The sequence below is a fragment of the Podarcis melisellensis genome (genome assembly GCF_964234715.1).
Source record: "Podarcis melisellensis genome assembly, chromosome: 3".
Lineage (NCBI taxonomy): Eukaryota > Metazoa > Chordata > Lepidosauria > Squamata > Lacertidae > Podarcis > Podarcis melisellensis.
The window spans coordinates 104,736,704-104,763,996 of record NC_138530.1 but is presented as its reverse complement, the minus strand read 5'-3'; the positions used below and the strand labels follow the sequence as shown (position 1 = coordinate 104,763,996).

At 45.6% G+C, this 27,293-nt stretch overlaps 1 protein-coding gene across 1 annotated transcript; it reads right to left on the bottom strand.

Annotated features, from left to right (window-relative positions):
* Positions 1–1,163: 1,163 nt before the first annotated feature.
* Positions 1,164–26,270, bottom strand: BFSP1 (beaded filament structural protein 1). The gene is made up of 8 exons (XM_081906243.1): positions 25,773–26,270; positions 23,603–23,663; positions 14,708–14,803; positions 14,050–14,142; positions 11,771–11,878; positions 7,327–7,547; positions 5,798–5,883; positions 1,164–4,297 (listed from the first exon to the last, which is right to left on the bottom strand). The coding sequence occupies exons 1-8, from the start codon at positions 26,141–26,143 to the stop codon at positions 3,336–3,338; spliced, it is 1,998 nt and encodes a 665-aa protein (XP_081762369.1). The 5' UTR covers positions 26,144–26,270; the 3' UTR covers positions 1,164–3,335.
* Positions 26,271–27,293: the final 1,023 nt, after the last annotated feature.

Below are 27,293 nucleotides of genomic sequence, written 5' to 3'. Positions count from 1 at the left end.
ATATTTCAATGTAAATCAGACAGACAACTCTGTCTAAGCAGTAGTAGAAGAAAACACAATAGGCAGCTTCATTGAGGTCCCTATTAGTACATCATTGCCTAATGGAGGGCACCTATAGATCAGGAAATAACACAGGGAGCAATCTTAGCAATCCTCAGCTGCAAAGTTCTTGTAAGATTTTGGAAGGATTAGAAAACTGGTTAATGAGTGATTGAGAACAACATCCAATGGGCAAACCAAGCACTGTAACTAGGTAACCCAAAATACGGATGGGGTGATCTTGCAAATGCTATGACCAGGTTTTCAGAATTTCTCAATCATTCATTCGTATATGAGCACCTGGAAGGGCAAGACATGGGCAAAATCTCCATGCATTCATATTGAGTCGAGTTTTCCCATTGACTTCCTTTGGCTGTGTGCGTGGGCTGTATTTGATCAGATACATGCACAGTGTTCTTACAGGTGTGGACTGCCCTTTTCATAAACATGTTTAAATGAACTGCTTCCTTGGAAATGGAGAAGGTTTTCGCAGGCAGGAAATGCCACCAGAGCTTCTCTGTCCACTAATAAGCCTTGGATTAGACCATTGGGTAAGATGGGAGCAGTCTTCCAGCTATTGTACTCTGTGGGGTGCAACTTTGGGGCAAGTCCAATCCTGTGAAATGCAACCTGACAATTGTAAGAATTCTGCAATCTTTTCTAGGGAAAGCATCACAACCGTTTTGTCTGCTGTAATGGGAATTGGGGTTGCTCGTGCGTAAGTTACCTCTACTCTTGGCAAAGTTGCCTGGTTAAACCTTTCCCTGGCTGCACAGCCCTTACTGCGCGGCTGTGTCAGTCACTGGCAGAATCCGTCAGTGGGCATTTCCTGAACTTCTTCCAGCATAAAAGCTCTTTGACACCAAGTCTCCGCCTAGCCTCCCTGCGCGGAAGTCTTCTGCGCAGGGTGGGCGTGGCCAGTGGAGGACCTGTGCTCTCCCCGCTAGTTTCTGTGGAAGAGTCCTGGAGACATCTCTCTGAAGCCCTCCCCTGCTCCCCTTTCTTCCTGGTGTCACGCTGAATTCCTTCCTCAGTGGATGAGTTCCCTCTCTCCCTGCTGGGCCCTTCTCCGGCATCGCTGGAGAGCCTTACCTCCACTCCTGGCTCTGGGTCCATCTGTCAATTTAACTTGCTGACAGAAGGCTCCTTAGCTCCATGGGAAGGGTGATTGCTCAGTGATAGAGGACTTGTTTTGCATACAGATGGTCCCAATCCCTGACATCTCCAGAAAGGGCTGGGAAAGATTCCCTATTTGAAATCATGGAGAGCCACAGCCAGTCATTGTGTAGACAAGGCTGATCTAGATGGATTATATGTGGCAGTTTTCTATATTTATTGCCAGCAACTTGCTTACATATTCCCTGGTGAAATTGGATCCACCGTTTGAGAACTGCCATATGAAGCTATTGCCCTGTTTTGCCCCTTGTGCCCCATAATCACCCCAAATGGTGTGCACAGCACTTTGCCTCCAGTGAGAACTTATCTCAAGGCACAGGACTCTTCAGCTTTCACCTCACACATCCGGAGGACACACAAGCTGTTTTGAACTACTCAACTCAACTCAACCTCAAAAGCAGTCACTGCTGTAAGTGGCAGCATGGCACGGTGTCCACGTCAGAGTGGACCCCCAAGGTTTGCTTGAGCTGCCAGGAGGACCCAATCCTTTCACCATTACACAGAGAAATAGGAACCTAATCCTTGCACTGCTACACGGCACAATCCAGTTGTTACAGCTGTGTTATGTTGGATCAGGAGTGGCCCCTCTTGGTGACCCGGGACCTCAGCAGCTTCCCAAAAGCACTGACTCATGATGCTTGCACTGGTAAGAATCCTACATTTAGTACCCACCTGCAGGCAAGAGATGTTCCTGCATCATCACTGCTGAACAGTCCATTGATACTGTCTAAGTGTTCGACAGGTAAGAGGTAGGAAGAAGAACTGAATCCAAGTTCCCTTCTCCCTTCACAGCTCATTGCATCAATTCTTTGCTCAGTGAGGGGACATCATTGTCAATATTGTGTGAGAACACCTCTGGACCAGGGCTGTGAGTCTATCTGAGTCTATTTTGATGTACATACTAGTTAGCCTCGTTTGTATGACACACAGACATACGCCAGATCTAGTTAAAGATGAAAATATTTGAGTGCCCCTCTCCTAGAAAAAAGAGGAGCCTTGTCCCCTTCCTCTGAATGTATTACATCTCTATTCACATCCAGTGATTACATTTTAGGTGTCTCTTAACAACATTTACAAAGGCCGTTTGAAGCCTAGTTGTGGCTTTAATAAGTTTCAATGAACCTCCCCCCCCAAAAAAATATCTGCCTTTTGTGGTTAAATGTCAACACCCATCCTCTGAAAAACACTGTCTATGGAAGGCAAAATATTTATTAAATAAAACTCAGCTACATGTCCCCATCTACCGTCCGTAGCTGGAGTACCATATAATTAGAAAGACAGATATCAGTATGGCACAAGAAACAATTCAGTAGGGAAGTTAATTGATTCCAATAATGACATTTGACACAATCACACAGATGCCATGACACCGAGGACACTGGCCCCAGTGCAGATCAGTTGCAGAAGTCTGGTGGCATCCATAGAAGAGGCTGTGCTTGCCTCAATGCATCCCTTGCATTTATCCACTTCACTGGAGTCTAGGTGGGCACCCTGATTATACATTTTGATTCTAAACATCTTGATACAGTTAGTTCTCCCTTACTGAATTGGGGGCAACTTGGCTTGAAATTAAAAGTACTAGACCTAAATTCAAAATGACTGTTTAGGACCTGGGTGGCAGTGGTAGTTAAATAGACCCAGTTGTTTGGGGTTCACACCTTGCATTCTGTGGTGTGTCTGTCTTTTCCTGTGGTTAGAGCCATTCTTGTTGTTGAGGGTTAGCATGAGAAGTCATTGTGCAACTGGCAGTGTACATGTTTCACCACCATGGCTAATAATTGGGTCTGTTATAAGCAGAATGCACCAGAGCAGGTAATTCATGAATCAGGTTTAAGATCTCAGAAGTGTAGCAATGTAATTCAATATTTTACTGTTAACGGACAAGCCAGCTTCATTCCAAGCAACAAAACCCACTATTTTTATCATTCCATACAAAGATGGAAAGGGGTTGGGAAGAACTCAAGCAAAATATAGCCTTTAGGCTACAATCCTCAAACCCACTCACTCTGGAATAGTTCCATTGACCTTATTAGTGATAACTTTATGGAGCAAGAAGCCTTGAGGAGCACACCACATTAATGACTGACAGCTGGATAAACTGGCTGCTTCAGAGATGCTCATTAAGAGCTTTTGTCTCCCTGCTTCTTCTTGTTGGTCTTCTCAATCATGGTCTCCACAATCATGGCGGTTTCTTCGTACGTCTGAATTTTGTCGTCCGAGAATTTCTCGATGGATTCCACCACTTCCACTTTCTCGTAACTCACGGTGCTTGGTGGGCTCAGCTCCTTGAAAGAGAGGCTACCTGCCCTGCCATACTCCTTGCCTATGTATACGCCTGCTTCCGTTCGGTCACTCGGACCCATTGGGGTCATTGGCCCATGTTCCTCGATCCCCGGCTGTTTTGCTGGCTCTTCGTGTTTCCCTTCAGGCTTCCCCCACTGTTCAAAGACATCTTCCTTTGCTTTGTCTTCTTCTGGTTTATACTCATATTTCGGGTCTTCCGGCATCTTGGGCCCCTCTTGTGTTTCTTGGGCTTCGAGTTCACCTTTATCGCTCTCAAGAGGTTCTGGTAGCTCTGATATTGGTTCTGCAACACCTCCACTGGGCATCGTACCTTCGCTGTCAGAGACAGTGATTCCACCTCCAGAAGGGATGGGTGAAGAGTAGAAGCAGGGGTCATCATAACTCCCCTCTCCGGTGACAAGTACATACCGCCCTTTAGTATAGAAGTCACTTTTGGGTTCTGGTCTCTGGTAGCATCTGATCCTCTCTCTCACTATGTTGCACAGTTTATCAAAAGCTTTGCTTATCTGTGCTCCATCAGGCACATCCTCTGCAGCCCTCTCTTGCTCCACGTCTTCAACTTCATCCTGCCTGTGTTCACTTGTGATCATTAATCCCTCATGCTTGAAATCCAGCTGATCACGATCAAGGCCTTCCAGAGGCCGGTCATACAATTTTTCCGATGGAGCACCATTGGCGAGGTCTTTAGCGGTGATCTCCTTCCTCCTTGAGATCTTCTTCGGCAGACTTCTTTGTCTGGTCTTTGCACTGGTGATGTCTTGAGCAACCAACGTAATGTCTGTGGAGAAGGGGAAAGGAGGGGAAACGGACATAGCTATTGTGTGAGATCCAACAGAAGATAATGATAATAATTTATTATTTATACCCTGCCCATCTGGCTGGGTTTCCCTAGCCACTCTGGATGGCTCCCAACAGAATATTAAAAACACGATAAAACATCAGACATTAAAAACTTCCCTAAACAGGGCTGCCTTCAGATGTCTTCTAAAAGTCAGATAGTTGTTTATTTCCTTGACATCTGATGGGAGGGCGTTCCACAAACCGGCTACTACTACTGAAAAGGTCCTCTGCTTGGTTCCCTGTAACCTCATTACTCGCATTGAGGGAACCGCCAGAAGGCCCTCGGAGCTGGACTTCAGTGTCTGGGCTGAACAATGGGGGTGGGGACGCTCCTTCAGATATACTGGGCTGATGCCGTAATAATTTTCAGTCGTCATTTCAAATAGCAAAAGCATTCATTGCACTATACATAAATATGCATCTTCCTACATACATAAAAATCCAAGGCAATTGTCAGGCTCAGCAGTTTGTTTAATGCATGTGCAGTGAGGGGGTAGAGATTTGGGGAACTGTGAGAGGGTAACTCCATAAAATAGGTTTGCCCTGACTTTGGAAATTATAGGGACAGAACCACCCAAACTGTATAGAAATTTATTAATGTACGTGACCACAGCGGCAGGAATGTTACTTGCCCAAAAATGGAAAGAAGAAGTCCCAGCAAAAGAAAAATGGACACAAAATATGCAGAAATGATGAAACTTACCAGAAAAATAAGAAATCAAGATAACAAACTTTTTTATATAAAAAAATGGAAGTGTTTTATGAAATATTTACAAATAAACTGTGAACAGATAGGAACATTGGCAGGGTTATTGTAATAGCCTGCAGTTATATAAGAGTATATATTTAAAGTAGATGAATAAATGAGTAAATTAAGTTAATCTGGATATGTTGAAGATATTAAAAACAAATTTTAAAAACCGCAGAAAGAGGGGGAAGGAAGTTGAGTTTTGAAATGTTAAAATGATTTTAAAATTATTGAAAGGTATAATAATAATGGGACGCAGGTGGCGCTGTGGGTTAAAGCCTCAGCGCCTAGGACTTGCCGATCGAAAGGTCGGCGGTTCGAATCCCTGCGGCGGGGTGCGCTCCCGCTGCTCGGTCCCAGCGTCTGCCAACCTAGCAGTTCGAAAGCACCTCCGGGTGCAAGTAGATAAATAGGGACCGCTTACTGGTGGGAAGGTAAACGGCGTTTCCGTGTGCGGCTCTGGCTCGCCAGAGCAGCGATGTCACGCTGGCCACGTGACCCAGAAGTGTCTTCGGACAGCGCTGGCCCCTGGCCTCTTAAGTGAGATGGGCGCACAATCCCAGAGTCTGGCAAGACTGGCCCGTACGGGCAGGGGTTCCTTTACCTTTACCTATAATAATAATAATAATGGGCTTGCCCTGAAAGGCACCTGAATCTAATTCCTTCCCCATCCTAGCCTTAGGTCATTACCTTTCCTTCCAAGAGCTGTGGTCTGTGTGGTTTTGTAGCTTTGTGTAAATAGTGTCACGGGGGTTCCAACAATGGCAGAATTCAACCTGGAACAGAGGGAAACGAGTTATAATAAATGCCTTGTGAAAGAATGCATTGGAAAAGAATGAAGGCTGTGCAAATCAAACAAAACAAGTACAGCATCTGCATAATTATGGATCTTTATTTCTCTGCATAATGTATGGGCATCTTCCGAATAAGATATTTTTATTCTTTTGTGTTGCCTCAAGCTGAATACATGGAGAGTATTATGACATCACATTCTCCAATGCCCACTTCCCTGAGCACCTTGCTGGCTAGAATTATTAGAAACAGAGGAGGATGCTTTCATCACAGCAATATTTCACGGGTTACAGAAGCAGTCCTACTTATTTTAGGGTTGCCACCATGTCCTCTTTTCCCCAGACACGTCCTCTTTTTCATGGGTATGTAAAATTAGAGTCTCGGCATAGCAATCCATAGCTGAAAGTAGAAATCCACAAATGTGTCCTCTTTCTGGCTCTTCAAAATATGGCAACCCTCACTTATTTTGAATAGATCACATGGAATACCATTCTGCACACAGAAGTTGACTGCACACCTGAAGGAAGCAGACTCACTTGAGTCTGTGGATGTGTTAATGGTAAAGCACATGGGATGCGGGTGGCGCTGTGGTCTAAACCACTGAGCCTCTTGGGCTTGCCGATCAGAAGGTTGGCGGTTCGAATCCCTGCGACGGGGTGAGCTCCTGTTGCTTGGTCCCAGCTCCTGCCAACTTAGCAGTTCAAAAGCACGCCAGTGCAAGTAGATAAATAGAGAAGGTAAACGGCGTTTCTGTGCGCTCTGGTCTCTGTCACTGTGTTCCATTGCGCCAGAAGCGGTTTAATCATGCTGGCCACATGATCCAGAAAGGTGTCTGTGGACAAACGCCAGCTCCCTCAGCTTGAAAGCAAGATGAGCGCCACAACCTCCTAGTTGTCTTTGACTGTACTTAACCGTCCAGGTGTCCTTCACCTTTTACCCAGCTCCTGCCAACCTAGCAGTTTGAAAGCACGTCAAAGTGCAAGTAGATAAATAGGTACCACTCCAGCGGGAAGATAAATGACGTTTCTGTGCGCTACTCTAGTTCGCCAGAAGCAGCTTAGTCATGCTGGCCACATGACCCAGAAGCTGTATGCCGGCTCCCTCAGCCAGTAAAGTGAGATGAGCGCTGCAACTCCAGAGTCGTCCACAACTGGACCTAACAGTCAGGGGTCCCTCTACCTTTCAAGCACATGCTACATGTAGCTCTGCCCATTGCTCTTTGCATCATCTCTATGAGGCAGCCGCCTAATACTGCCTAATAGCAGGACCGGTTCTGCTTTGGTGTTAATATTAACCCAGGTACCACCAATTTCATAGGAAACTTCAAATGTCGTTTTTGGTTTGTTGGTTGGTTTGAAAGAGGCTTCTTAAAGACACAGCAATACACTGAACCCATGAACATCTCCAGCGCCCCCCAAATCTCTCACCTGCTTTCTTCATTTTCAATAATACGCTTGTAGCGCTCAAGTTCACTCTCCAGAGACTGCTTATAAATGGAGAGCTGGCGGCAGTCGTTGGTGTATTTTTCCAAGGTCCTCTCAGCATCTTCGATGCCCTTTCTCAGAGTGTCAATCTGCTCGTTGTACAACTGAATCTCATCGTCATAGCTTTCCTGGGTGTTTTTAATAGCCTGTTCCAGCATTGTTGTCTGTTTAAAAAAATATCGAAATGAAAGAGAGGACTTTGAGCATTTATCCCCTGGAAAACTTTGCACTGGTACCCTCTCAGCTGGTCACTGTCGGCCTGTTTCAGTCATAAGTTCACTGACTTTAAGCCAGGGGCTGTGCTTTGCCTATTTATACTAGACAGTTTATGTTTGAGTTTCGTTGCAAAACTTTGCCACATGTCGTTCTGATGAAAACACAGGTAACAAAGCAAACTCTAGAATGCAGTGATTTGATCTGACTTCAAAAACTAAAGTTAATTTCAGAGACACGGACAGGTGAGGAAGCAAGCATTTTGCAGATTAGGTTACGTGGCAATCTGGTGAAGCAAAAATCCTTCGCCAAAAAGACTTTTTGTGGAATATAAATTTGCCACCAGGTGGCGATCAATCACTTGAAAAGCAAAGACTTTGCCTGATGTGAACACATTTTATTCCTTTCTTATTGCTCCAAGAACACATTATTATTATTATTATTATTATTATTATTATTATTATTATTATTATTATTTTTAAAAAGGTTCTATGGGCACCACTCAGGTAGCCTTGAAGAGTACATTATAGATGAAATCACCTTTAATTTCACATTAAGGTGTACCTCCTTAAAACCTTGGAATATGTTTTCAAACACCAGACTTGGAGAGCTGGATGAGGCTAGGTACCCCCCCAAACAACCCCCACAAACAAAAAACAAAGGACCCTCATAACTCATAAGAACATAAGAACAGTCTTGCCAAATCAGGCCAGTGGCCCACCTAGCCTGACATTTGGTTGTCAGCCGGATGCCAACGAGGAGACCACAAGCGGGAACACAATCACTTGTGATTCCCCCAAAACTGGTGTACGAAAAGCATGGTGGAGGCAGAGCACAGCCATCTTAGCAAAAAGCCACTGATAGCCCTATCAATTTGTTTAACCTCTTTTCAAGCCATTCAAGTTGGTGGCCATCAGTCCCTCTGGTCAGAGCAAATTCCGTAGTTTAATTGCACACTAGATGAATAAGTACTTTATTTTGTCTGTCTTGAACATGCAGCACAATTGGATGTCCCAGAGTTCTCGTATGATGGGGGAAGGCACTTTTCTCCATCCCCTTTTTCTACACCAACACATAATTTTATACACTTTTATAACGTTTCCTCTTACTCATATTTCCTCTAAATTAAAAAGCCCCAAATGCCTGTAAACCTTCCTCATAGGGGATAGTTGCTCCATCTCCTCAATCTTTTTTGGCAGCCCTTTTCTGAACTCCCCCCCCCCAGCTCTACAATATCATTTTCAAGTGAGGCAACCAGAAAAGTACACACTATCCAAAGTGTGGCCACACCATGCACATTATTTTTATTTTCGATCTACCGTATTTTTTGCTCCATAAGTCGCACCTGACCATAAGACGCACCTAGTTTTTAGAGGGGGAATGCAAGAAAAAAAATATTCTTTAAAGGGAGCACTGAGCAGTACCTGTATGCATCCCAGGCTGTGCTCAGCGCTCCCTTTCATGAGCCTCCTCAGGGAAAAGCCCCCAAGAGCCGCACACACGCTCCGCGCAGCTCTTTAAAGGGAGTGCGGCTCTTGGGGGCTTTTTCGGGAGGTGGGGGAAGGGACTGACATGGCCCACCATCCCTTCTCCCTTCTCGGGGAACAGCCCCCAAGAGCCACACACATGCTCTGTGCAGCTCTTTAAAGGGCTGCCCTCCTTCCTCCTCAGGGAAAAGCCCCCAAGAGCCGCACACATGCTCCGTGCGGCTCTTTAAAGGGAGTGTGGCTCTTGGGGGCTTTTTCAGGAGGTGGGGGAAGGGACTGACATGGCCCGTCAGTCCCTTCTCCCTCCTCGGGGAAAAGCCCACAAGTGCCACACACACGCTCCACGCGGCTTGTGAAAGGGAGCACTGCCTGCATTCACTCCATAACACACACACACATTTCCCCTCACTTTTTAGGAGGGGGAAGTGGGTCTTATAGAGTGAAAAATATGGTATTTCCCAACAATCCCTAGCATGGGATTTGCCTTTTTCGCAGCTGCTGCACCCTGAGTAAGTATATTCATCGGACTATGCAATATGACCCTCGAGTCTCACTGCTGGTCAGCATAGCTGTCAACTTTTCCCTTTTCTTGTGAGGAATCCTATTCGGAATAAGGGACTTCACCTTTAGAAAAGGGAAACGTTGACAGCTATGCTGGTCAGTCCCCACCAATTCAGACTCTGTGACTGTATGTATGTGTGAAATGAGGGGGTGTGGGGTGTGAAATGAGGGGTGTGTGGGGTTTTTTTGCATCACTTTACACTTGCTTACATTGAATTGTCTTTTGCATTTTATTACCTGCTCACCAAGTTTGGAGAGAACAATTTGGAGCTCCTTGCAATTCAGTACCTCTTTGTTTTGAATGTCACGAACAATTTGGTATCATCAGCAAACCTGGCTGCCTCACTGTTCATTGCTAACCCTAGATCATTTATGAGCAAGTTAAGAAGCAAGGGTCCCAGGACCGATACTTGGGGGACTCCAGTTTTTACATCCCTCCATTGGGAGAACTGGGTTAAATCCAGTTGCCCTGATAGTGAACCACTTGTAGGTTTTCCTTCCTTGCACATATACGTATGTGTGGCAACAAATGCATATGTTTGACTGGATATGAATGCATGAGCTAACTAAATGAGTTAACTTTTTAATATACAGTGGTACCTCGGGTTAAGTACTTAATTCGTTCCGGAGGTTCGTACTTAACCTGAAACTGTTCTTAACCTGAAGCACCACTTTAGCTAATGGGGCCTCCTGCTGCCGCCGCGCTGCCAGAGCACAATTTCTGTTCTCACCCTGAAGCAAAGTTCTTAACCTGAAGCAATATTTCTGGGTTAACGGAGTCTGTAACCTGAAGCGTCTGTAACCTGAAGCGTATGCAACCCGAGGTACCACTGTACTCTCTAAACACTCACACTCACTGGCTACATTCAAATGAAGAAAAGCTACTGCATATCAACCTAAGCAAGTTGTGTTTCCTTTTTATAGAATACAGATAACTGAACAAACGTAGTTGCATTACGTTCTTCATTAAATTATCTTTCCATTGATATATAATTTTATGGTATTACTCCAAAAAGAAGTGGTGTTGTGAGCCGTCAAACCTCAGAAACACACTTTTCCCAGAAGGTTTCCACAATTTTGGCCACTAGTGTAGTGCTTCAAAGTGTTGAAAGCATTTCACATTAAAGCTGGGCTGAATACGTCCCCCCCCCCCATTTTGCAGGATCATTTATCTGCTGAGAAAGTGGGGAGGAGGATGAAAGGAATAATGTATCACTTGACATGATAATTTCCTCCTGACCCCGTATTAGCTATTGACTTTGGTAGATTGTTCCACTGGGGCCTTGACTAAAGATACTGAACTCATTCATCCACCCTGTGGACCAAGTACAGTTCTGAACAAGAGCACTCCTGACAGAGGCTGGAGAAGTTAAAATTTTATTATACCTCCCATCTCTCTTTGATGAGAATGTCACCAGGCTTTGGGTCAAAAAATCTACCTGGAGAAATCCTGCGAATTTAGCTCTTTAACTCTTGCCTGTGAAGGCAGCTGTGTTAAAATGTCAAACACAACCAAACTGTCAGCTTGCAAACTGATGCAGAATTATCCTAGATGGTGTGCAAATTATTGGCTTGAATCAAAGCTAGCTTGGAGGCGGGGGAATGCATGAAAACACAGTATTTCATAAGAAACCACAGGATAGGCATGGTTTGTTGTGGCTAACAGCATGTGTACACAGGTTCCCAAAACAGTTTTGGAGCATATTGGATGCAGAGTAAACAGGAGTGTGTAGGTAAAAAGGTAAAGGACTTTTGGACAGTTAAGTCCAGTAGAAAGTGACTATGGAGTGCGGCGCTCATCTTGCTTTCAGGCCGAGGGATCCAGCGTTTGTCCACAAACAGCTTTCCGGGTCATGTGGCCAGCATGACTAAACTGCTTCTGGCACAACAGAACACCGTAATGGAAGTCAGAGTGCACTGAAACGGCGTTTTCCTTCCTGCCATAGTGGTACACTGGTGTGCTTTCGAACTGCTAGGTTGGCAGACGCTGGGACAGAGCAAAGGGAGCTCACACCATTGTGGGGATTTGAACCGCCTACCTTCTGATCTGCAAGCCCAAGAGGCTCAGTGGTTTAAACAGGAGTGTGTACACAGGCCTAACACAACTGTATTTCTGGGGGAAGTACCTCAGTCTGCAGTTTCATTTTCTGAGCCTGGAGCTGGCATAGGATGCTCTTGTATTCTTCTAACTGGCTTTGAAGAATCGGTATCCTCCTCTCAGTTATCAGCTTCTCCTAAGATGAAAGCAGAAAGAGGGAGGGTTGCGTGGGGGGAATCGGATTGTGTGCAAGTACCACCGAAAATCTGATTATGCGTGGAAAGGGACATGAAAAAAGCACGACTAGGCCAAGTGCTTCCAGCAGGAGTGCTATCAAAGTCATGCGGTTTTCAGAAATTGCACTTGATTTGAAGGGATACACATTGTGGTGAAATGATGAATAGCAAAAGACCATTAATGTACAAGCAAGAAATATTGACAGGATTTCAAAGGGCAGCTCTTGGAAAGTGAAACAGAACTAGGTTGATTTCACGGAAAGACATATTTAGATGCACGGAACTGCCTTATTTCCAGTCATTTGTATCCATCCCTTGGGAAACCTAGGAGGGATATTTGACTGATTGACAATGTCTTGGGGAAAAAAGAAAAAGAAAAAAGAAAATGCCACAACTCCTCCTTCACTGCTACTCACTTGCAGTGATTTGAGTGCTGGACAGACTGACCTGGGAGACAGGGGTTCTGGTCCCCACACAGCCATGAAACTCACAGGGTGGCCTGGACCAGTCACTGTCTCTCAGCCTAACCTACCTCACAAGGTTGCTGTGAGGATGAAGCAGAAAGAGGGAGAACCACACGCACCATCTTGAACTCCTTGGAGAAAAGGGGGTATACAAATAAATAAGCCAAAAATTCCTTCCCTGTGGCAGATGGGTCACTCAGCATAAGGGAGGCCCCATAATTTGAGCAAGGGCGTTCACATATCTGAGAACCCTTGCTTCAGATAATTGATCCATCCCTACAAGAAGTTGTTTGGCTATGATCTCCATCATTCTGTCATGAACAGGGGTGGCGAACGTCCGTTCAGACTCATAAGGTGGAAGGCAGAGAGGCCAACAGTAGATGAAGCGAAGTAATGCAAGCTTTGGGCCTTTCCAAGCTTGCCATTTGCCATTTCCATCTTGTCGTTCTTTTGAATTTGAATTTGATTTTTTTGCATGCCGCCACACAACGTTGCCATTATGCAGCTCGTGTTTCAGAATAGTGTACACACGCACCACTTCTTCTTTTTCTACCACAAAAAATCCAACTTTTGTAAAAGATCCAGATGGATCCCCAATATGTTCATAGGTGTGCCATGTGGATTGCATCAACCTGATTTTTGTATGGAAAAGATGGGAGCTGGTGGGTGTGGTTTGGGAGACATTGGTCGTGTGTGTGTCACTTCCTCAAAATGGTGGAAGCAGAAGTGGAGCTAGCTGCTCCGGCACCTGGGGGCGTGGCTAGCCACCCTGTGGGGTGGGGCTAGTGTCCCAGGGGGCGCCGCCCATGACAAGTGTCCCAGGGAGTGGGGCAGCAATGTCACCCCCCCAGGGATGACACCTGTGGTGGACCGCCCCCACCACACCCCCTTCCTCCGCCACTGGGTGGAAGCTGTCCATTTGCAAGCTCAACTCAGAGGGGAGATGAGGGCAGGGAGAGACGATAACGCCAAGATCAAAGCACAGCAATATACATATACAATATTTTAACAAACCAGAAGCTTTTCTTTTAGGTATTGTAGGACCAGAGATCCTGAAGGAGCAGACAAAACTATTTATGTACGCGACCACGGCTACATGGACTCTCTTAGCGCAGAAATGGAAAGATGGTACAACTCTGACTAAAGAATGGCAGACAGAATTGATGAATTATGCCGAGATGGCAAAATGTACAGGATGAGAAACCAGGAAGAGGAGGCCGTTAATAAAGAATGGGGAAAGTCTATAATTTGTTTGAAAATGCTATTGTAAACAATTGCGTACATTGTTAGGGTTGATGGAAAACTTGTAGTGAAAATTTGAGCTCTGGATTGACAAAGGATTTATAAAAACAGAGTTATGAAAGAGATGCAGAAGGGAAAATCATTACATTAAGATCCACATCTGGGGGTGGGGGAGTCAAAAGGGATTATATGTTGATGTATTTAATTCATTATTTTATGTAAAACAGAAAATGCAAAAATAAAATTTATTTTAAAAAGAACAGCAATATACTGCTGTGCAATGGTTGCCCGCCAAGAATACCTATGTAATCCTCCAAACGTTGCTTCACCAATCCTCAATCACTCCATTTTACTTTTACCCTTTTACTACTATTTGAAAATTGGATCCTTCGCCACAAACATTGTCGGTGAAATAAAACACTTACCTCGCTGGCTCCAGCTGTGATGGTGGATACGCGAGGAGTCGTTTGCATGATTTGCTGTAAAATACTGACGTAGGTCTGTATTTCCATCAGGTTCTGTGGCAGAGCAAAATGATTTACGTTTGAAAGAATCAAAGGCAGGATCTCCATTCGAGGGACTCCCCTCTCAACTCAATCCCCCCCCCCCCCCGTGTAGATCCATCCTAGGTAAATAAGGAATTGTTCTAGACAAGTGAGACCTGCAACAAAACATTGCACTGTGGAATACCTCCTGTTCAGAGATCCATCCTTCTGGTTTTCTACTCCCCTCCTTCAACAGTCATCTTGCTTTCTTTGGCCACTGACCATTCATAGTCCCCATTGGCTTGTTTTGGGGTCCCCCCACTAGGGTTTCTCCCCCAAAATTTTCTGTTCATAGCCACAGCTCTGTAGCACCAGAAGGTAGATCAACTTCCACTATATCATCCCACTATGGCTTTTAATCTGCTATGAAGGTGCCATAAACAGAGGGGGAAGAAAATGGGAGATAGAACTTTGTTCATTGGCTGAAGGTCCCTTGTCAGCCAGAGGCCAAGAGCCTATTCCCTGTTGTCTACACTTCTTGGCAAGCAAAGAAAACTAAGAAGAAATCAAAGCTCCCCTGTTGGTTCACAGAAATTACCTTTTTGTATCTGTCCTTTGCAGCATTAACATCATCCTGCAAGAACTGTGATTCAATCTGTAGTTCCAGATTACACAGCAAAGCTTCATCGGCTTCCTGTAATAAAAGCATTTCTTTTTGTTATTTTGACTTTACCGACACGTTCTGTATTTTGTACATTTATATTTCCAGTGTTCCCTGTTTTAATGTTTTGAATGTTTGCTGTGAACCGCTTTGGGCACAGTTGCGTGTAAGTAAAATCAACCCATCAATGAGTGTTCCAGTTTTACACATGCACAGCCAATCACATGCAGCAAACATTGGCCCAAGATGTGCTATCTGCCTCAAACGCTCAGCTGCCAGTGCTCAGACAGAACCACCATATTTAGCAGTTGCAAAACAGTGACATTCCTGGCAAGGACATGTGATGGGGAGCCATTCAAAGAGAACTGCTTTTGTGACATGGCCCAATAAACTAATCCAAAGTGTCTGCTGTGCTGTTCAAAAATGTGTAGATGCTTGCTCTTTCCATTATATCATGGAATGCAGAACTGGCCAGGTCTGCTGATGTGCCAGGAATGATAAAGATAAAAACTTAGCATGGGCTTTTGCTCTGGGCCTTGTTATCTGCACTGTGAGCAAATGAGATTAATACAGACCACAACCAGAACATTCTAAGCCAGCGACCAGCCATTTGCTCAACACTTCTGCATTCTTTTCTATGACTTTTTGAGATATGAATCAGCAGCAAAACAGTGAGCTCATCAGCCCACTGGCACTATATGAACATCTATATGAAGCTGCTGGGAGAGATCATCAGGGGGTTTGGGCTGGGTGTTCATCAGTATGTGGATGATACCCAGCTCTACCTTTATTTTAAATCAGAACCAGTGAAGGTGGTGAAGGTCCTGTCTGGAGGCGGTTGGAGGATGGATGGCGGCTAACACATTAAGGTTGAATCCTGACAAGACAGAAGTACTGTTTTTGAAAACAGGGAGCAGACAGGTGTAGAGGACTCCCTGGTCCTGAATGGGGTAACTGCCCCTGTAGGACCAGGTGCGCAACCTAGGAGTCATTTTGGAATCACAGCTGTCCATGGAGGCACAGGTCAATTCTGTGTCCAGGGCAGCTGTCTACCAGCTCCATCTGGTATGCAGGCTGAGACCCTACCTGCCCACAGACTGTCTTGCCAGAGTGGTGCATGCTCTGCTTATCTCCTGCTTGGACTACCGCAATGTGCTCTATGTGGGGCTACCTTTGAAGGTGACCCAGAAACTGCCATTAATCCAGAATGCGGCAGCTAGACTGGTGGTTGGGAGTGTCTGCCGAGACCATATAACACTGGTCCTGAAAGACCTACATTGGCTCCCGGTACATTTCCAAGCACAATTCAAAGTGTTGGTGCTGACCTTTAAAGCCCTAAATGGCCTCGGTCCTGTATACCTGAAGGAGCGTCTCCACCCCCATCATTCAGCTTTGAGGTCAAGCTTTGAGGGCCTTTTGGCGATTCCCTCCCTGTTTCTTCTCATGAACCAACACCCCTTTCAGCAAAAGAAAGCCACATACAGAGCAACAGCATCTCTGATAGTAGCTTCAGCTGTAGCCACATAGCGAAACTCATTCTAGACCCACCGATCTAGCCGCATGCATCTTGTGATGTGGATCAGAATGCGAGCACTCACATATATCTGGATTCAGTGCTTGTGATTTGTGGTGCAGGCGCATCAAGGTGATCCCAAAACAAGGGCTGGGTAACCATCAGACCAAAACAGATGCTTGAGATAAAAGAAGCCATAATTTCATTGGTTGCAGCGAGGTAAGTAGGCTTGGCATTGCATTATAGCATAGGTCTGTTTTCTGTTTCGAACCTAGGTGTTCTGTTTGGGGGGGGGACACATCCAAGCACACCTACAGAGGAATGACTTTGAGAGTTGACCAGCAGAGAGGACCCAGTGTGGTGAGGGCCATGTGCTGGCAACCTGAGATATACGACAGCAGGCTCGGCCCCACCTGCCCAAGCTGTGGCCAAGTGCTGGTGCATTAGCTCAGAACCCCATAAGGGTATCCTACTTGTGAGGAGAACCAGAGCTTACAGTGTTAATAGCTCAGAGTGCATCCTGCCCACTGGGGGGTAGTCTCACATACAAGGATTGTTCTTTGTTATGTGAGACAGAACACTTTTGTTTTGTGCTCCGAGGGAGTCAATCATGCCTCCTGGGTGATTTATTTCTCTGCTGTAAATAAACCGCTTCTTAGATTAGAAAGAAGCTGTGTATGGACTGTTATTTCTACACCCACACAAGGCACACACCGCTGTTTGTGATACTCTGCTCGAAGCTGGGAAAAGTCCAGAGGCACAGGGAAGCCTGCCAGACGTTTGAATCTCACACTACTCAACCTCACCTCACAACCAAGAGCCAATCAAGAAGAGTCAAACTGTACTCCAGCCATGAGAAACCAGAGACCACGTAAAGCTTCAGGGAAAGACTTTAAACCAAGTGAGGGTTGCTGGGGAAGTCTGCTCGCCCCTCTTAGTGTGGCAGCATTGCAGGACATCAGAGGCTTCACTGAGGCCCTGGAAAGAGAACTGGAACAGCAGTGCCCTCCCTGATAGGCGGTGAGGGCTTAAGCCCCCTCCACCTATCAAAGCCTGCACCCTGCTTTGGCAAATGGGGATGCAGTCTGGGGATGTGGGCTGTGCCCAGGGGGCTTCCCTCAGATCCACCTCTTGCCCCATTTAAGCTGCCCACACCTGGGGAACTACCTGTTCGTTCCTTCGCCGGGTTTCCCCACCCACCCACCTTCAGTTTAAGCTGATAGTCAATGACTTTGCTGTCGGTCACCACTCTCTATGGGGCCGGATAGGAATTTGCCCACCAGGTTAACTGGCACCGACCCGGTGGTTTTGCCTACCTCATGGCAATCGTCACAACTGGTTGGGCATTGGGGCAATGCTTTGTTTTGGATGGAGAGAAGGTTGTAGTCTCAGCCTGCCCCTCCTAACAATGGGGTATCCCCTTAAAGGGATTCAGGGGGAGTGGCCAAGTCCACATGCCCTGGCGGGGCCAGGACCAAAGGCACTCCCCTAGACAGCAGTCCCTGCGGGGGTCACCCTATTTGATGTAAGACTTCAGAACTGGATTGACCACGCGTCACTTCTGGCTGGCAGGCCAGAAGTGTTTAGATTGCCCCATGCCCAAGCCAAACCTCTTTCATCTGTATTCAATAAAGCTGTGGCCTGTTTTGATCCCAAAACCAGTCTTATTGGTCTGCTATTTGCATGAGTTGAGATATGGGGAGCCAAACGCCTGGTCCTGCAATCTCATCGAGGGAAACAAAGGCCCAGTTTGGTGAACATCAAGACCCTTTTAAGGCTGATGCTCCATCTCCTCCCCAAGATCCTACAAGGCAAAACAAGAGCAGGTAAGGTCTTGCAAGATTCAGGGGGAGTCTGAGTCTCCCTTGTCACTGTAGCCAGCTGTGCCACCCCATACATTGATCCTTGCTGCGCAGGAGCGCACAGACCTGTGAGAAGTTGAGCATGACTAGAGTAGATTGGCCCATGAGTCTCTCCCCCTCCCCCGACCCTTTGCATTATTGTTTCTGTGCAATACTTTCCCCAGACTCCTAGTCCTAGAAGGTGATTTCAGCAAGTGATTAATCAGCATTCTTTCCCATAAGTGGTAGATACAAGACAGGAACCTGACAGGTTTGCAGAGCTGTTGATTAATGCTTCCTTTCATTGGCAAGTCCTGATTTCTGAATCTACTCAGGTACATCCCTCGGGATACTGTTTCCAGCCCACATTCTCAGAAAAAAACTAGCCAAGCAAAACACTTTCAGCTCTTCTGCGGACAATCCGCTGCAACCTCTGGTCTTCAAAGTCTTAATACACCAGTCTAAAGGTGATAGGTAAAGGTAAAGGTACCCCTGCCCGTACGGGCCAGTCTTGCCAGACTCTAGGGTTGTGTGCTCATCTCACTCTATAGGCTGGGAGCCAGCGCTGTCCGCAGACACTTCCGGGTCACGTGGCCAGCGTGACAAGCTGCATCTGGCGAGCCAGCGCAGCACACGGAACGCCGTTTACCTTCCCGCTGGTGAGCGGACCCTATTTATCTACTTGCACCCGGAGGTGCTTTCGAACTGCTAGGTTGGCAGGCGCTGGGAACGAGCGACAGGAACGAACCCCGCCACGGGGATTCGAACCACTGACCATGTGATCGGCAAGTCCTAGGCGCTGAGGTTTTACCCACAGTGATTAAATGGTGTCTCATTGCATGCGGTGTAGCCAATTAAAATGCAACAAATGTCTGAATTTCAACCTTCAGCAAAATTAAGTTCATTGTATTTAAAAACCGTTGAGTACAAAACACCAAGTGAAGCTGGTAGAAGATGCTCCAAGCCACTGAGGCCTCTTGGGTCTCTAGTGATAACGCCAAGTCTTAAAGCATCCCCAAGCTGGGCACCTCCTCCTTCAGAGGGGGCATCGGAAACCACAAACAGTGCTTCCATCTTGTCAGGACAGTTTGAGTCTTTGTCCATCCCATTGCCCAGATACTGAGACCTCCGGGTAGAGGGCGGTATATAAATTAAATCAATCAATCAATAATATTTCAATAGTATATTGGCTAACAGAAGGCCATTAATTTGATGTTGTACTTCAGACTACTTCAAATACAGGAAAAGGATAAATTGCACAACAAAACCAAGCAAAACTCACACACCCAGTCAGCTAGCCTTTACAATTATTTTGCAATGCAGTTATCCAGCCAAGTGGAAAAATGCACACATTGAGGAGTCTACATATTAGTGAAAATAACATACTGTTTTAGGGGAAACTGTGTTGCTTTAGGGCAAATTGCTTTGTAAAAAATGTATATATTAGGCAGCATTCCTCCCCTCTCAAAAGAAAAAAAAAACCAGCCTAAGAAGAGCTGAACATTTGCAAGCAAAAACATAAACAGCTTATTTCAGCTAGAGAGATATTTATATCCTGTCCTTCTAGTGCCTATTCTGCACCTGTTTCGTATGATGCGCAGGTAGGGAAAAAAACCTGGAAGGCTTGCTTCCATCCTATTTGTGTGCACAAATGAAGCCAGGTGTTTGTGATCGTCCTCTCAAAAAGGTGACAGTATATGCTCATTGCTTTGCCCTTTCTAAGAGCTGGTACCACTGATTTTTAATTTGAACCGTGCAACTCCTTTTTGTGTTTGCAGATGCACCGGGAACAAATGCATTTGGGCAATTTTGATATTTATTCAGGCTGATCTACAAATGTTCTCTAGCAGCAAATTTCATCTAATAGCTTGCTTGCAAGCTGCCATCGTGGGAATTGCATTAATCATTTGAGATTTACAATTTGTGACAGGTCAGCCTATGTCAGAGGAAAGTGTTTACTTCCTCGATTGAATTACATCTGCAAGCGAATGAGCCCTTGGTCACCACAGCCACATGTCCAATACACAATTTAATTGTTATGTTTCTTTTACCCTCTGTTGGCACCTGCGCAGCGCAACAACCCCATCGCACCTCTACGTCTGACACCAGCACTGCTCATAGCAGCTATTTGGGTGACGGGGTTCAGAGGAGAGCTGATGAGTCAAGAGAGTTTTATGTGCACATAAATGCCAAAGGGGAGGAGGGATTGTGGAAAACTTTCTTTAAGATGGTGAGAGCTCTTTCCTAGTTCTGCTGGATCTCTCAGCGGCCTTTGACACCATCAACCATAACATCCTTCTGGACCGTCTAGAGGGGCTGGGAGCTGGGGGCACTGTTATACGGTGGTTCCGCTGCTTTATCCTGGGCCGTGTCCAGAAAGTGGTGTTGGGGGATGAGTGTTCAGACCCCTGGGCTCTCACTTGTGGGGTGCCTCAGGGTTCCATCCTCTCCCCCATGCTTTTTAATATCTATATGAAGCCGCTGGGAGATATCATCAGGGGGTTTGGGCTGGGTGTTCATCAGTATAACACCAGTTCTGAGAGATCTGCATTGGCTCCCAGTACGTTTCCGAGCATAATTCAAAGTGTTGGTCTGACCTTTAAAGCCCTAAACGGCCTCGGTCCTGTATACCTGAAGGAGCGTCTCCACCCCCATCGTTCAGCCCGGACACTGAGGTCCAGCACCAAGGGCCTTCTGGCGGTTCCCTCATTGTGAGAAGTGAGGTTACAGGGAACCAGACAGAGGGCCTTTTCGGTAGTGGCGCCCACCCTGTGGAAACCCTCCCTTCAGATGTGAAGGAAACAAGCAGCTATCCTATCTTTAAAAGACATCTGAAGGCAGCCCTGTTCAGGGAAGTTTTTAATATTTAACGCTGTACTGTTTTTAACACTTGATTGGGAGCCGCCCAGAGTGGCTGGGGAAACTCAGCCAGATGGGCGGGGTATAAATAAATTATTATTGTTATTATTATTATTATTATTATTATTATTATTATTATTATTAATCAAGAGAGGAAGGTGGTTGGCAATCATGTTGTGGGCCACCTCTTTTAAAGAGGCACTTGTATCATAAAATCTAAAAATATAATAATATATACCGTGGACCCTCTAGTTACGTACCACTCTGGATACGTAACTTTCGGGTTACGAACACGGCAACACATCAGGGGAGTGACACATCAGAATATAATTGACAGAATGCTGGTAATTATTTCAATTAAACTGAAAAAGCATCTATCTACCAAAGAGGTAGGAAAGGCACTCTAAAGCATCAATAGGAAGATAAACATGAAAAGCAAAAAATTAGCCATCCGAAATAGGGAATAGGGTCCATTTTTTCAGCTCATAAGTAAGAAAATAGCCCAGTAGGATAAAGCAGCTATTTTAATATTAGAATTTCTTCTCAAAGGAGAACAATGTTTTACAGCTATGTCCATTGCTGTATCAAGACCTTATCGCCCCTGTCCAAAAAATCTTATTTCAGATTTCATTTGAAAAGAATCTGTTCTCAGGAGGTTTTATGTGTTTGCCATGGAAACTAGGTTTGTGCAAGAGCCTAGTGTTATACAGATATAGAGTGGGTCCTTTCCTTAAACAGACAATCCTGATAAAGTATTTTACAGGCCCTGGCTGATGTACAGATTTGACTGTGATGTAATCTGCTACAGAGTTTTTCCTTTCTTCTCAGATACCCAGATACCCAGAAGGCGCTCATTCAATGCTTTTCTAAAGGAGGCACGTGTGTTTGCTTCTCTGTGTACATGAACATGCCCTCATAATACCTGCACAGTTCTTACATGGTTGTTTTTGAGGGATCCACAAGTCCTTCTTCGATTGGCCTTAGTTTAGTATCTGGGCAATGGGATAGACGAAGACTCATAAACTGTCCCGACAAGATGGAACCTGTGAGTTTGTGGTTTCCGATGCTCCCTCTGAAGGAGGAGGTGCCCAGCTTGCGGGTAATGCTTTTAAGACTCGGCATTATCACTAGGGACCCAAGATGCATCTTGGCTTGGAACATCCTCTGCCAGCTTTAATTGGTTTATCAGCTGCATCCTTTCCTGCATAGAAATAGCCCACCTGGCTACAGTAATCCAGGTTGGATTCCTATATTGTGTTGTATGTGGGGCCGAAAAGCATCTGGAAACTCCAACTAGTGCAGAATTTGGCTGCCAAAGTTCTGGCTTCTTTAGCTAGATGGAGCCATGAATAATAATAATAATAATAATAATAATAATAATAATAATAATATGGGTGGCTCCCAACATAATATTAAAAACACAATAAAACATTAAACATCAAAAAGCTTCCCAGTACAGGGCTGCCTTCAGATGTTTTCTAAGAGTCATGTTGTTGTTTATTTCCTTGACATCTGATGGGAGGGCATTCCACAGGGTGGGTGCCACTACTGAGAAAGCCCTCTGCCTGGTTCGCTGTAACCTCCCTTCTCGCAGTGAGGGAACTTCCAGAAGGCCCTTGAAGCTGGACCTCAGTGTCCGGGCTGAACGATGGGCTGAAACATGAGTTCCAGATGAACTACATTATCTTTCTGTTCATGACCAAGGCCAATTCAAGGTGTGGTGCTTACCTTTAAAGCTTAAAATGGCTTGAGGCCCCAATAACTGAAGGAACGCCTCCTTCTGAACAAGCGTATGGTGCACTATGACCATAAGGTCATTCTGCTTCATATTCAGAACAGAAGTACATAATGTATGTACAAAAGTTAGGTGGGTCTTTGTGGTGGCTCCAAATATGGAATAGCCTCTTGAGAGAGGTGCACCTAGGGTCAGATTTGTATTCTTTTCAGCACCAGGTTAGAAGTTTTTGATTTGATGAAGCATTTTAAAGGATGATATTTTCAGATTACATTACTGAATGAGTTTATTCCTCTTATTTTTGTTGTACTGTATTGGTGGTTGGTAGTTTGTTTCTGTATTATTATTATTATTATTATTATTATTATTATTATGCACATTGCCCTAGAATCCTTTTTTGGAAAAAGGACAGTTTATGCATTTTTCAAATAAATAAACTAAATACAGTGGTACCTCGGGTTAAGAACTTATTTCGTTCTGGAGGTCTGTTCTTAACCTGAAACTGTTCTTAACCTGAAGCACCATTTTAGCTAGTGGGGCCTCCTGCTGCCACTGCGCCGCCGTTGCACGATTTCTGTTCCCATCCTGAAGCAAAGTTCTTAACCCAAGGTAATATTTCTGGGTTAGCGGAGTCTGTAACATGCAGCGTATGTAACCTGAAGCGTATGCAACCCGAGGTACCACTGTATTGTTAGAAAAATGCAGTTTGTTACAACTCAAGTAAGCATGTCAACTTCAGAATGGTGATACCTGTGCCATGTGACTGCCTGGTTTTTGCTGGCAGCTATTGAACAGTGCCCATGACATGGTTGCTAACAAGGAACACCAGATGAAAGAAACATTGGCTGAGGGGAAGCAGATAGCCTTTGATATTGTGAACTTACTTTATTAAGTCGTTCAAGAGTAGTTTTCAACATCTGCTGATACTCACATTCATTTTTATATCTACGGAAAAAGAGAAGCAAAAAGGAAAATGTAAATAATAAAGATAATAAAACAAATGGGTAAGTGGCTCATTGTGCTGTTTTTTTGTTTCCAGGTAAAAGTGAATAATGGCAGAAACAAACAATTTGTCATAATTCGTCATTTATAACGATGAAAAAAATTGATAATATTATAACAGAAATTACAAGATAGAACAAAAACGTTTTGAAAACCAGGTATAATATTATCGTGGGGGGCAGTGTTTCTAATAATTGTTATACCCCTGCTATTAGTTTGTTATCTTTTTATCAGTTATTTAGTCAGTTGTCATGGACTTCTGTGGATCAATTGAAAATCCAGTCTTTGTTTTCAGTGAGGTACATAAGAGGCAGTGGCGTAGCGTGGGTTGTCAGCACCCGGGGCAGGGCAAGTAATTTGCGCCCCCTAACCCGTGGATTTGCACTCCCTAACCCCAAGATGTTGTGCCCGGTGCGGCCGGCCCCCCTGCACCCCCCACGCTACGCCACTGATAAGAGGGGGGGGGGAAACAGGATGAAAGAACATAAAAGAAAGAAGGGCAATTTTATGTGTGTCAGGAGGCAAGATTGAGATTATCAACTGGCAACTGTTGCTGTAGACCAGTGGTTCCCAAGCTGCTTTTGGCCATGCCCCACCTAAGCATCTCTAAAATCCTGACTCCCCCTCCCCCGGTGACATATAATTCTTATTATTCAAAAAATGAACTCCTATTCACGTGGGGGAAGCCTAAAAGGCCATTAACTGTCAACAACTCATTCTCAAATTGCCGCCCGCCCCCATGTTGAAAACCATGGCTGTAAACAAAATACTTCATAAAATAGGGATGGGGAACCTCAGGATCAAGGACTGAATGTGGCCCTCCGACTTCTCAATCTGGCCCTCTGAACTGTTATAAGGTCTCTCCCTTACCGAGGATAGAGAAATGGGGGTGGGGGTTAGAAAATATTGGCTTTTGCCTGGCTGGAATGTAACACCATGGGCAGTTGGGGGGCACATCTGTTGCACTGCTGAAAAAGTGTCGCCAGTCCTGCCATAAAGGCATCCTAAAGATCGCTAAGTTGTGCAAGGTATTTATTTCTTGAAAATAATGATACACTGTCGTACGGCATGCACTCTCGATGCGACAGTCCTTGGGGTTCTGCTACTCACCAATCAGTGTCAAGTGCAGAGTGGGGCTTCTAAATCTGCAAAACCAGGTCCCCAACAATTCATGTAGTGGGTTTATTATTCATTTGTTTGTTCATTGCATTTCTAACCCACCTTTGCTCCAAGGAGCTCAAGGTGGTGAACGTGGTCCACCTCATCTCCATTTCTATCCTCATAATCTAAGCCACATGCTAACTCAACTAAGCCACATGCTAACTGAGGCTCTATTGGTTTAGAATGTAGCGAAGCACCAAATGAATACATGCACAGGCACCACCTAGTGATTACTTTGTGTGTGTGTGTTTACTTCTCTTCCAAAACCACAGGCAGCCTTATCTATGACTCCAATACAGAGGGTAGCACTTGAATCAATGGATTCAAATAGCAAGCAAGGAAATTCCAACTAAACGTTAAGAATAACCCTCATTAAAGTTTTTAAAGCAAAGGTTGGGTGGCCATCTGTCAGGGATTCTTTAGCTGTGATGCCTGCATTGCAGCCGGTTCCAACCACATTATTCTATAAAGGTAAAGGTAGACGACCCCTGGGCAGTTAAGTCCAGTCAAAGGCAACTATGGGGTTGCGGCGCTTATCTCGCTTTCAGGCCGAGGGAGCCAGTGCTTGTCCACAGAGAGAGTTCCAGGTCATGTGGCCAGCATGACTAAACCGCTTCTGGCACAACGGAACACCAGAGCATACGGAAATGGTGTTTACCTTCCCCCCGCAGTGGTAACTATTTATCTACTTGCACTGGTGTGCTTTTGAATTGCTAGGTTGGCAGAAGCTGGGACAGAGCAATGGGAGCTCACCCTGTCACAGGGATTCGAACCGCCAACCTTCTGATCGGCAAGCCCAAGAGGCTCAGTGGTTTAGACCACAGCGCCACCCGCGTCCATTTCCATGCACTCTGGTTTCTGTCACGGTGTTCTCGCCCACAGCCAACTTACTTGTTACGGAACTCATCCAGCATACGCTGAGCATCTTTCTCCTCCCGCTCCAACTTAGCTCTGTCGGAGGCCAGTTCGCGAACCCGCTGGCGGTTGAGGTCGATCTGAGCTGCGAAAGCCTCTTCCAGCCCGGCCAGCTCATCCATGCGCTGAAAGGTCTCAAGCTGCTTGCGGAAGATGGCGTTGCGCTGCTCGAGGACCCGGGCCCGGTTGATGTAGTTGGCAAAGCGTTCGTTGAGCTCTTGTAGGTTCTCCAGGCCCTGAGCTTGGGCGAAGCTGCCAAACTCGGGCGACTGGGGCAGCTCTTCGAAAGCATCCGACCTCTCATACTTCTCCTTGCGAACTTCGCGCAGGTAGCTGCTCCTGTACATGGCAGCCTGGGGGGATGTGTGCGGGCCCAGAGATACCCTTTGCCAGTCCCTTTCTCTCTCCAGTTTGACGGCGCGATGTTTCTTGGACTGGGAATGGAAAGGAAGGGGATGAGCTCAGCTCTCCCGCCACAACATTCAAGGACTGACCTGCCTCTCTGTAGTTTAGGATTCTAAAACCCTAGCTACATGCAGTAGACTAAATAAAATCCAATGGCCCCACCTTCTCGACCTCGGTGTTTCCATCCTGTCAGCATTTGGGGGCTTTCTTTCTCTCCGTCTGTTTCAATTGTGTGAGACCCAATTCAAAGCAAAGGGAGGGAAATGTCCTGTTTTTGCTGGAGAGGCAGAAAACAAAAGCTGTGTGGCTTTACAGGATGCGTCCAAACATTCCACTGCTTTTTTTTCTTTTTTTTGTCCATCTCAGTCAGGGATTTTTGCATGAGGATGTCACATTTCATCAATGCCTAGTGGGATACTGCCTTCGTTTTTTGCTTAAAGGTGCAGGGATGGGGAATGTTTTCACCCTAAGGTAAAGGTAAAGAACCCCTGGACAGTTAAGTCCAGTCAAAGCTGACTTTGGGGTTGCGGTGCCCATCTCACTTTCAGGCTGAGGGAGCCAGTGTTTGTCCACAGACAGCTTTCTGGGTCCTGTGGCCAGCATGACTAAACCACTTCTGGAGCAACGGGACACCATGACATAAACCAGACCACACAGAAATGCCGTTTACCTTCCCGCCGCAGTGGTACCTATTTATCTACTTGCACTGGCATGCTTTCAAACTCCTAGGTTGGCAGGAGCTGGGACAGAGCAATGGGAGCTCATCCCATCACACAGATTTGAACTGATTGGCAAGCCCAAGAGGCTCAATGGTTTAGACCACAGTGCCACCTGTGCCCCTGTTTCATCCTAAGGACTGCCTTATAACATGGCAGCAACCACACCAGACATTTAAAGCACTAGGACACCACTTCAAACAGTCATAGCTTCCTCCAAAGAATCCTGGGAACTGTCATTTGTTAAGGGTGCTGAGAGTCATTGGGAGGCCCCTATCCTCCCCACCACCACCAACTAACATTGGCAGGATAGACATTTTTACACAAAAATAAAATAAAATACAGGGCGTTTGGCTAAAATTTCCTCTGTCCTCCT